This window comes from Hibiscus syriacus, unplaced genomic scaffold (assembly GCF_006381635.1).
Source record: "Hibiscus syriacus cultivar Baekdansim isolate YM2019G1 unplaced genomic scaffold, ASM638163v2 tig00117012_pilon, whole genome shotgun sequence".
NCBI lineage: Eukaryota > Viridiplantae > Streptophyta > Magnoliopsida > Malvales > Malvaceae > Hibiscus > Hibiscus syriacus.
Window position 1 is genome coordinate 3,157,303 of NW_024063524.1, and position 12,563 is coordinate 3,169,865.

At 35.1% G+C, this 12,563-nt stretch overlaps 1 protein-coding gene across 1 annotated transcript; it reads right to left on the reverse strand.

The window, feature by feature from the left end:
• Window positions 1-7,996: 7,996 nt before the first annotated feature.
• On the reverse strand, window positions 7,997-9,354 carry LOC120195325 (probable WRKY transcription factor 15). The gene is made up of 3 exons (XM_039197391.1): window positions 8,630-9,354; window positions 8,396-8,521; window positions 7,997-8,300 (listed from the first exon to the last, which is right to left on the reverse strand). The coding sequence occupies exons 1-3, from the start codon at window positions 9,295-9,297 to the stop codon at window positions 8,141-8,143; spliced, it is 954 nt and encodes a 317-aa protein (XP_039053322.1). The 5' UTR covers window positions 9,298-9,354; the 3' UTR covers window positions 7,997-8,140.
• Between the last annotated feature and the right edge of the window lie 3,209 nt (window positions 9,355-12,563).

Genomic DNA, 12,563 nt, shown 5'->3' on the forward strand with positions numbered 1-12,563 from the left:
CCCAAAATTGGTCTTCAAGTCTTCAACAACTTCAATCTTTACGTAAGTCACATATCCGTTGAAGCACCACTGTTAAGTCTTCAACAACTTTAAATCTTACTCAATATCCATTGAAGTACCACTAGATCAGTTGAGAATTGTTCCCTTGCAACCAAACTCGTTGCAACAAATTCAGCTTGCATGTCTCTAAAATCGCTAACAAAATCCGCAACAAATTTCTTTAAAAATCCACAATCCGAACCATAACTCCAATATCACTTGTTAGGAATTTGTAAAGGAAAAATAACCAAGGCGATATCAACATAAATTAAAACATGCACAACATACGAGATTTAACGTGATTGAGCCTTGCTTGCCTCCATGAGCGAGATGAATAAAATTCCACTATAAACGTAGAGAACACGAAGAGTACAAATACATTATATATATATCCTAGAATTCGGTGTATTCCAAAATATTCTTCTAACATTACTAAAAAAATATCTCTGCATCATAAACCCCAAAAGTTACAAAAATCCCAAAAGTTACAAAGATCAAAAATAATTATCTCTCGCATATCCCTATAGACTGACATAAACTCAATTTATAGAGCCAAATACTTGGTCACCAATAATTCTTTTTTCCATTAGAATTCTTGCAAAAAATAAATATCTACTTTATTAAATAAATCTAATTATCAAGTAATCTTTTACTATTAGAATCACAATAAAATATAACTTAATCACCAATTATAATTTAGTTCAAAAATAACATTTATTTTTCTATTTTTATCAAATAAAAAAAATGTAAGAAAATAAGTCTGAGTTTTGTCGGATCGATTTTCCAATCTAAAAAATTGGATTGAGTAAAGGTTTCCTAAACTAGAGTCTGTCAGGTGGTGGGTTGAAATGTACACTATTTGAATCGAGACCAAATTGATCAAAAACTCGATCAAGCCCATGACCATCTCTGATTATATATACAATATGTGTGAAGTTATCCAAGTATGAACATGATATTAAAATTAAATTTTAATATAATTAAATCAAACAATAATTTCAAGTAAATTTTATTTTTTTTATCTGAATTGTTCTTGTGTTTCCAATAGACAACCATTCTTTTGAATAAAATGAAATGAAATGACATTATTAAAAACATGCAATCAATTATCTCATCTTAGAACCAAACGTTTGGTCTATTTGTTAGGGGAGTTTATTCCTCAACTTAGATTATAGGTTGAAGTCGTGAAATTTATCGGATTGTGATATGTGAATATGTAATCGTGATTTACTCTTATTAACAATACATAAATTTTAAAAAAATGGTATATTTTTAAAATAGACTCTAAAGATAGATCCAAGACAAATTAATAATTTGATTCAATAATTGAGATGAGGTTAAAGAATTTCACAAGATATATTGGTGTTTGATTTTTTTGGATTTGATTTTAGTAGGAAAGGGTTGAAATAATTTTTGAATGAATGTTGATTAACCAATCCTCTACATGTCAATGTTGTTGTTGTTTTTTGAAATAGGGTACTTCGTATTAGGAGCCTCATTAAAAAACCTCCCTAAACCTAAATGGAGGAAAAAGAGTATCACTTGAGGTGGAAATATTCATCCGATCCAGGCTTACGCCAAACAATACAAAACCAAAACCGTAACCCACTCCTACTAACAGCAATACAATCGAAACAGCATAGGGTACTAACAACAAAAACAGCAGAAAATAAAAAGTGCAAGAACAACTGAAACAAGATGAAACCGAACTGAAACAAATAATAGAACCAGACCAGGACGAGGAAGAAGTAACCAAGACTGGAGACAACAGTGTGCAACTAATTACATTCCCTACCTGAATTGGTCTCTCCCTCAGGACCACCTTACGAGCATAGCAACAGCAATCCATAAATGTGCAGCTGAAGGCAGAAACGATCATGAACAACCACTTCTCAGCAGCTGACTATAAAACAAGAAACCTCATTCCAATCTTCAGTTCCCAAACTCATATACTTAGACCCAACTTGTGAAGAATATTGATTGACATACAGAATAGCAACAGGAAACTCCAACGCTTGTTGTGAACCTCCATAATAGCTAATGAAAAAATCGTGACTCCACCCCACTTTAGCTATACCTCGTAGTCAACCACCAGAAAAAATTACAGCCTCCGGACTACGGATAAAATCCTGAGCATATGGAATTAGTGTCGGCCATAAATCGTTAGCCCAAACCTCGATCTGAATCAAGGCGACATTAAAGATCTGATCTGCCGAAAAAGAACTCCCATTAAATCTTGATAAATTTCTGCACAGCCATATTCTCCAAATCAGACCAAAGAACCCAAGGATCCATAAATCCCGAAGTTTCCAGCTAATAAACTGAGAGAACCAGACCTCAAGTAAATCTTTAACGTTCTTAGGAAAAATGATATTCAATTTCCACAAGCTACACCAGCGTTACCAAACTTTCCAAACAACACCGCAATGACACAAAACGTGATTAATTGATTCCGATTCTTGATTGCAGAACGAAAAAAGGGGATGATCATTGCAAATGACTCCTCGTTTTTCAAGCTCAATTATAACCGGCAACCTATAATGCATGACTTTCCACACAAAAACAGAAACTTTTGGAGGAACATATTTGAACCAAACCTTCTTCCAAATTGGATCGATCGATTTGCCAACACAAGCCAGCTTAGTACAAAAAGAGTTGGGGCTGTAACCACCATCCGAAGAACCTGACCAAAACAGTTTATCCGAACTTGGGCCTGGGTTAGCAGCTCTGTTCAAAACATGCATAAATTGGGACCAAAGAGGCTTTTCCCAATCGAAGAGGACTCTCCTCAATTCTATCCTCCAAACCCAAATACCGCAAACCCAATACCCAAAATCACTAATCTTTCCGAATTTCAGAGAAGCTATCCCGAAGATTCTAGGAAAGGAAGCTTTGAGAGAAACATACTCAGTCCAGTGATCAGACCAGAATTCAATAAGTGATCCATCACCCATAACACATCTCATGTCAGACAATAGACTCACCTTATTAAAAACATATTGGGTTGACAATACTACGCCACACCCAAGAAGACTTGTGCACGTTAACAGATTTGGGGATAAGCGAGTCCTGATCGTAGTTGTACTTAGCTACCACCACCTTTTTCCATAAGTTGTTTTTATCCTCACTAAAACGCCAGATCCATTTGTTGAGAAAAGCACGATTCCTACATTTAACGTCGAAAACACCCAAACCTCCATGAGATTTTGGACCACAAACATTACCCCATTTTATCCAGTGAATGCCTCTACCAGACGTAGAATTCCACAGAAAATTTACAGTACATTTATTCAACCTTTCGGCTATTGATTTTGGAATAGAAAAGATGGACATATAGTAAATAGGCAAATTAGCCAGAACTGGCTTAATAAGCGTAAGCCTACCCCCAAAAGAGAGAAGTTTACCTTTCCAACTGTCTAGATGAGAAGAAATTTTATCGACAATAGGTTGCCACAAAGACTTAGAGTTCCTTTTATGACCAAGAGGGAGACCAAGGTACGTCGTAGGAAAAACTGTCCAACCGCAAAAAATAGAATCAGCCCACCTTCTAACTCTCTCCTCTTCCACATTGATCCCGAAGATCTTAGTCTTTTGCAAGTTAAGCTTCAAACCGACCACTACTTCGAACACTTTGAGAACACGATAAAAATTTTTAATTGACAAATCTTTAGATTCCGAAAAAATAAGAAGATCATCAGCAAATTGAATATGGGACAAAACAACCCTTCCAGACCCTATTCCAACTCCAACACACAAACCTATCTCAGTCGCTTTCGAAAGTATGCCACTGAGAGCCTCACCCAAAATATTAAAAAGAAAAGGCGACAACGGACAACCTTGCCTAAGACCCCTCTTTATAAAAAAAAAAATTGGATGGACATCCATTTACTAGCACTGCAATCGAAGGAGTCGAAATACAATAAGATACCCATTTTCTCCATCTTTTACCAAAACCCATTTTCTTCAAAATCAAGTTCAGAAACTGCCAATCAACAGTGTCAAAAGCTTTACTAAAATCAGCCTTGTATAAAATAGCTTCTTTCTTATTTTTGAACAGCTCATCAATTACTTCATTAGCAATCAAAGAACAGTCAGCAATTTGCTTTCCAGCCATAAAAGCGAATTGATTCTCACCAATCACTTCTTGCACACAACTAGCCAACCTCTTTGCCAGCACACGAGACACTATTTTGTACATGCTGCCCACCAAGGAAATTGGTCTAAAATCCTCGAGAAGAGTTGCGTCATTTTTTTTCGAGATTAAGGCAATGAAGGATTTGTTAAAATGAGGGTCATCGACTCTGCCCCAGTAGAAATCGGCCATAAAATTCATCACATCTGCTTTAATGTCCTTCCAGAACTTCTTAAAGAAATCCAAACTGAACCCGTCTGGACCCGGAGCCCTTGACCCATCCACCGACTTAATTAAAAGCCACACCTCCTCTTCAGTAAAAGGCCTTTCAATAAACCTCCTAGTTGCAGTGTTTAAACTCTTAAAAGGGATATCAAATCTCTTAATAGGGAGAGTATTCACGTCATTGAACCCCCCTGCGAAAATATTGAACGAAAGCTTGCTTAATACCAGCTTGATGTTTGATTACCGAATCGTCAACCTTCAATTTTAAAATCTGATTAATTCTGCCTCTTGACGCTGCTGAAATATGAAAGAACTTAGTGTTTTTGTCGCCTTCTTTGAACCACTTAAGTCTAGATTTTTGTAACCACTCACGTTCTTCCTTCAGCGAAAGTGCCCACAACCTTATCTTCAAATCCACTAATTCTGCTTTAACTGAAAGATCATAGGGAGACGAAAACCAATTCTTTTCCAATAAATCAATTTTCCTGCCTAGCTCCTCAACAGATTCTGAATTGTTAACGCAAGTAGCTCTATGCCACTTCTTAGTCTCAGACTTAATCAACATCAAAGTTTGAAACAGATTGCTTCCATTATTAACTGCACAAATATCTTTAATTCTATATGAGAGAGCCCAATGATTAAACCATTTGAAAGGTCTGAAAAATTTCTTTACTTTATTTTCTATAAGCAAAACAGGATTATGATCCGAAAGGCTTCTGGGCAGAGTAAATTGCATCAATTGCGTAAACAAACAAGCAATTTCCGTGGAAATAAGGATTCTATCAAGCCTGCTTGCTATCGCATTAGAAGTTCCCCTGAACCAAGTAAATAAACTGCCCGAAATTGGAACTTCTATCAAATTCCATCTGTATATGAAAGATTCAAAAATCCTCGAAGCAGCAGAATAGTCATGAGACCCTAATCGCTCAGAATCAGATCTAATAGTGTTGAAATCACCCCCTACAATAATAGGAGAGTCGAGACTTGTAATGAAAACACTTAATTGCTCAAAAAAATCCAATCTTTCACCCTGAACATTCAGACCATACACATTGATTATACCCAACTCCAGATCATTCTGAACAAGTGTACCTTTCAATGCCACTATTCTCTTCAGAACAATTTGCCTGCCTACGTTAAATACATTAGAATCCCACAAAGAAATTAACCCCCCTGAAGCACCTTCAGCAGCACACACAAAATGCCTACTGGACCCCCCTGTGAGCCTTCTTTCAATAGAAGCAGAAACTTCCGCAATTTTAGATTCCTGCAGCAGGATAAAACCTGTTTTGCTCGAATCAATGACTCTCCTAATATCTCTTAATTTAACAGGTTTCCCCAAACCTCTTACGTTCCAGGTTATAACCGATAAACCGCTTTCCATGAATAAAAATCACACAGCAAAAAACAAACGCACCTGGGGAAATAATGCAACTTAACCGATCACATTCGGCACCAATTTCTCTAAAACCTCTTCTCTCGAAGCTGCAAACTCCACGCCCAGAGCTTCTGCAGTAGCTAAAGATACCTCGGCTTCTCTCACAAGATCAGAAAGATGACCAGAAAAAACCCCGCCACAGTTCTTGCTTGCTGTCCCCAAACTCTTTGGTTTACACGACACAGCCCGACCTTTCACACTCATCTTCTTTCTTTTTGATGAATTGGCTTTCTTTACAACTTTGTGAGAAACCCGATTAGCCCCCCTTTTGGCAGGAATAGATGCGATCTCAGCCGTATATTTGGATGAATCCTCAATGGCCATCGACGAATTAACATTACCATGAGCAATAGGTTCAATCGAAAGAACCTGCTCCAAAGCTTGAAGAGAAGAGACCTCATCAATTGGCACCTCCTGTAGCCTAGAACTGTTAGATATAGACAGAGACAGCCACAACTGATCTGTGACTCTATTAATCTCCAGAAGCCCAAAACTATTGTCCGCAGGCTTAGTAAAAGGCCCAGCATTCGACCGAATCAGGACTTCGTGAAGGCCCTCTGTTCCATCCGCGAAGGGATCTACGTTGGAATCCACATGCACCACTCCGTCTGACAACTTTCCACTATTATTGACACGCTCGTGGCTCAATGAAACATTCTGCACCAACCCCATGGCCTCTTTCTCGGAAACATTACCATCTGCACAAACAACTGCGAACCCAGAAGCAGCCTCCTCTTCATCGGCAATTGATTGACATGCTCCGCCATCGAACATGGCTCCATCTAAGAAAACTAGATCTTCTTCGAAGGCTTCTGTTGAAATTTTTATGGGAACTAACCTACCGTTAAACAAGATAGAAACTCTCTCTGGAATATCAGACAGAAACTTCACTTCCAACAACAATCTAGCTACATCAAACATGTCCCGATTGGAGGTAATCTCATCTATCCTAAGCACATTACCCCAAAGACTACCTAATTCCATAAAGAATTTATCATTCCAAACTGAAAGAGGGACGTCCTTCAGGCAAACCCAAACTTGACTCTTCACTTTGTTCTCGAAACCTGCCAGAAGTTCCAGCTCATCAAACAAAAGGCGAACCCATTCTTTCCTTCTAGACCAGCAAACCTGTAGATCCTTATCATTCCGAATTGAATAACCACCTGAAGATCATGCCACGGGCTAACCTTAACGTCGAGATCTTCAGCTCTAAAAGCTAAGTGAATAATATCTTCATTATACATTTTTTTGATTTTACCAACCAAGCACCATTGTCGCCAAGTGAACTCCGACTTAGGGATGAAAATATTCCTATTTGAAGCATTGCTTGAAGGAGAAGGACGATGAGCTGTATTATCAGTTAAATGAACATGGACCACATCTACAGACCTTTTACAATACGTGAGCTGCAAAGGATCTTCAGAAACCCGAAGCTTACCATCTTCTGCCTTCAAGCCCCCGAGAACTTCCTTAAAGGACCTAGAGTCCCTCATAGAAGTCTTCCACTCCTTAAGAGAACTACCGGCCTCTGCCCTCTTATTTTTAACTTCCGTCCTATTGTCATGATATACTCTGAGCTTAAAACCGTCCATAATCCTACCATCCGCCCATCGAACTGCTATATTTGCTTCTGATTTCCTCCCAAACCTCACAAAGGCAAAAGTAGAACCAACAGATCTTCTTTTAACATTCCTGTACGCTATAAAAACATCAATCACCTCACCATACATCTGAAACTCTTGCCTAAGAGAAGACGAACTAATCCTTTTACTAACATTGTTGACGAAGACAGAAAAGCACTTAAAACCCCGCTCCTCTCCTGACCCCGCTTTGGACATTTTTCTTGAGTTAGTCAATGAATTTTATGTCAATGTTGTTGATAATAAATGAATGGACAATGATGACAAAGGTTGACGTCGGAGGCAGACAACAAAATTATGAACAATATATTGGGTCCCAATCCGTCCTTAAAGGCCACAAATTTATCGACTCTCCACCCACCCGTTTTGACTTTCGCCTAACTTTCCTTTTTTTTTCTCATTTTGACACTTTTGAGTCACCATGTACGCGCACCAAACGTAGAAAATTAACTTCATTAATCCAATAAAAAAGTGAAGTAATAGGCATCTCATGCAAAGGAAAACAGATTAGAAGTAAACAAATTAAAATGTTAAATGGAATTGAATCCCACTTTCTTTCTTTGATAATAATTGCAAAATCTACCATTTCTTCTTCCTTTGAATTAGAGAAAGCTTAGGCATATATATTACAGGGAAATGTTTGAGAAATCAAAGGTGAAAGTTGATCTATGAAGATTCTAGGATGAGGTTGCTAGTTTCTGCAACAGAGGGAGAATGATTATGGTCGCCTTCATAGGTAACAATAAGCATCGATGGATCATCTAAAGCTCTTTCCACATGCTTCCGAGCCGGACATCCTTTTACACTACTGCACTTGTAGTAACCCCTGTTCCAAAACCAGACAAACAGAAGAACATGTTGGAAACTGATCTCAAACTATCAACTTTGTTTAAAGAAGGGAAGATTAATTTAATATTGTACCTGGGATGTGGAGAACCCTTGATTGGTTTTTGACCATATTTCCTCCATGAGTAATCATCCGGTGGGATATCGACCAGCTTTAGGCTTATCGCCGGAACCCTTACAACCCTTTTCGATCTCTGCTTTCTGTCCAAGACCAAACATGAAACAAGACCCAAACTCATGTAAGAAAATTAAACATAATGAGAGCTATGAAATTGATAACTTTGTACAAGGTATGAATATAGGATGTACCTTTTCTTAGAGCAATGGCAGCGACCAGAAGAGCCGTTGCATTTAGTGCCGGAACCCAAGTTCTCAGAGCAACACTTCCTCTTCAAAGAAGCAGAAGACAAAGGAGGCTTCCCAGCAGAGGAGATTTGAGAAAGATTAGTGATTTGAAACGCAGATGAAGAAGATGGTTGCTTGCTATCAGTATCTCCCGTCAGTGATGACATAAACGAATTCCCAGCTGAAGAATATGAAAAATTGATGATTTTTGATGAATCTTTCCTCTCTAAACCCCCACTCTGGTGATGATGATGGTAAGCAGTGACCGACAGTGGAATCTGCTTGATCGGCGTTGGGTAATAAACATTTGTTTCCTGATCTTGATTTGAAGCAGGGGACGGGATCGGGGCTCTTCTAAAACGGGCGTGGCCGGTCCTGGTTCGACCCAGAAGAGAGATAAATTTCTTGAACTTGGGAACAGCAACGTCGGCTGCAACTTTGCAGTCCATTTCTAAATCCGTGGAGGATCTCGTTGAGATTGAAGAAGATTGATTATTACAAGTCTCAGAGAGTAATCTAATGAGTTTCTCGACACTTTGAAGCCCAGAAGCAGCTTCTTGAACAGCGGTTTCTTCCACTTTCGATGTGAAACCGTTGTTGTTTCTGTAACTCGTAATCAACTCAGTAGCCATGTCTGCAACAAAACCATTCAAAGGAAAAAAGTGAAAAGAAAATGAAGATAGAAGTGCCGTTGATAAAGGGAAAGGGTGGACTTATGGTCAAATTACGTGACTAAGCTGTCATCTGCTATTTATTTATTGAAATATCTTGGACTAGTTTTAATAATCTAGGGTTTTAGTGGAGGGAACATTCATGTACTTACAATTTTGTCTTCATCTGATTATTGTGGGTTAATTTGGTCTTAACGAAGGTTACCACAGAGGGGAAAAGTCGGGTCAAAACTATTAAATATTTGGATTTTTAATATTAATTTTGTAATTTAAGTAATTGATAATTATTGTTATACATATCGTGGTGATTAGTATAGTATTGAAGAGTCGATTATCAGGTGTAAATATCTTCATCTTATGTCGTGAAAATATAAGTTTGAGTGTTGTTATGTGTAATTGAAAACTAGAGGGGCATTTTTATTATTTTAGCCTTTCAGTTATTTTGTGATTTAAAAACATAGCAGAATTAATTTTTTTAAAACTCACGTAACGGATAGTTTTTTTTCAAGACTCTCTTTTTCTCTCTTAAAAAGAAAACAAGAATACTCTATGTTTTGGGTTTTGATTCTTTCAGTAAGAATTAAACAAGTTTTGATATTACCACAAGACGAATTGAGGATTATACAATATTGAGATTAGATAACATTTATTATTTTTTGCTTTTGGGATATTCAATGATCATAATAGAATCATTAATTAAGTTTTCATTTATTTTAATATAATTCTTAATAATTATGTCATGAGCTTGATTTAATTAATTTAATTATCTTATTAAGATTCTTATGTGTTAATTGTTTTCGCATTGAAAATTAATTGATTTTAAGTCAGATCTACAATAATAATTAATTAATGATACTAGTAATTTTCAATCAGAATTGTTAATTAATTATAGTAGAGTGAGAATAAAGTTGTTGCTAGCATGAAACAATTGACTTCTATGCTTTTCAGCTATTTTTTTTTTACCTTTGTCATTTTCCCACTTGTGTGATGGCCGAATAAGGCCAAGAAGATGGATTAGGATTAAGTTTTTAATTGAGTCTGTCAATTTTATTTTATTTTTACTTTTTAACATTAATTTGGTAGCCAGTCATTTTATTAATGAAATATAAGTTTCGGTCGAAAATCATTAAATAATGAAATATACGTTTTTGTGAAAACTAATTTGGTTATTATTTATTCTAAAAAAGATTTTTATTTAAAAAAGATATCTTTAAAAATTACATAAAGCAAAGATTAAACACTTCTTTTTGAAACAAAAACTTATTACGTATAAGGAACAATCCCTAATAATAGACCCTCAAGCCAGAACACAGTTGATCATTTCATTCAACATCAATCAAACTTGTTTAAAAAAATAAAATAAAATATCAAAGTTGCTTTTCGAAATAAGGTGTGATTTTTTTTAAAGTAGGTTAAATGTTTGATGATGTAAAAGAAGAAAAATGAATTAAAAAACTTAATTTATAATGGGTTTATAAAATATTATATTTAAATTAATTAATCAATAAATCATCAATGATAATTATATCAATAAAATAAAACCATGAAAAACATTTTACATAAATCATTTAAAAATACAAAAGGACATTTCTCATAATCTTTGCAAAATCAAACAAACTCTAATTTCTATTATGAGAAGTTCCAAAATTTAAATATGATGAAAAGACAAAAAAAAAGGAAAAGAAATACGAAGATAAATGAATCAATTCAATAGATAAAATTCTTTTAAAATAAAAAAAATTATTTTATAAGAAAAGGACAATAAAAGTAGAATAAATTTACATATTTTCATATAATTGTTACTTAAACGATATAAAAGATAAAATTATATTAACGAACTCAATAATCAAATTATTAAAACAATAATCAATTAATGGAATATTGTTTTGTAGAGCAGTTGGCAGCCCTTGCAAAGATCTTATTCGTTGATATTGACATTTCCCAGCAGGACTATATTATAATAAGTTAAATTTTCTTGGATACTAATTGCATGAGAACTTAACTTTGACCACTACTCTGTTGTGTGATTCTTCATCCACCACATGGAGATCAAGAGATGATTTCACATGTTTGAATTTCACACAAAAAAATAACATCAATGGGCATATGTCTTTTCATATATAATGCTCTTTTCAAAGTCATCTTAATTACTAATAAAGAATAATATATTCTCAAATTTTAGAACTTTTTATTTTATTTTCAACATTTACATACACTATTATTTCTCTCTAAGTTCTAGATGGAATAGTTTCGGATAGAAAAAGGAGATATTGAAATAAAATATAATAATTAAATTATAAAAAAAAATCATTACTAATCTTAAAATGTTAGTGATGCAATTAGATGTTTTATTTTAGCAAATTAATTACTCAATTAAAGAAACAGTAAATATAACTAACTGAAATTTTTTTTCTTCCATATATTTGGTACATTTATTTATCTTTCGAATCTAAAAATCTATGAGACCCGCGGTTCAGCTAACATGAGTGCGGATACCTTAATTTCTTATGCATTATCTAATTTTCACATTTTATTATAACTATGATAATCCTCCTGATTGTATTTCTCATATATTTGTTAGATGATACCATTAACGGCTAATATATCGAATGCTCGTCATGTTAAAAAAAACAATGTAATCTACTATATATATAAATAAAAAAAAAATAGATTTTAGAGTTTCACATTAGAGAAGATAATTTTAGTGACCGAAAATGTCTTATAATATATGACTTTAACCAATTCTTTTTGGATTTGAAGAAATAACCAACGAATTCGCAACGCGATTTCAAATTCGCAATACGAACTCCAATTTTATAACACAGTTTCCAAATTCGCAACACGAATTTCTCAAATTCGTAATTCGAATTCGGATTTCGCAACTAAATTATTAATATAGGTAAACACGGTAGAAAAAGAATTCACCAATTTCGCAAATCAATTACCAATATAGGTAAACATGGTAGAAAAAATCCACAACTCGAATTCACCAATTTTGCAACGCGAATTAGAGTTGTGTATTTTTTCTACCGTGTTTACCTACATCGGTAATTGAATTCGAAATGCGGATTTTTTATACCGTGTTTACCTATATCGGTAATTGAGTTACGAAATTGACGAATTCGAATTGCGAAATTGGCGAATTCAAGTTGCGAAATTGACGAATTCGAGTTGTGGATTTTTTTTATACCGTATTTACCTAAATCGGTAATTGAGTTGCAAAATCC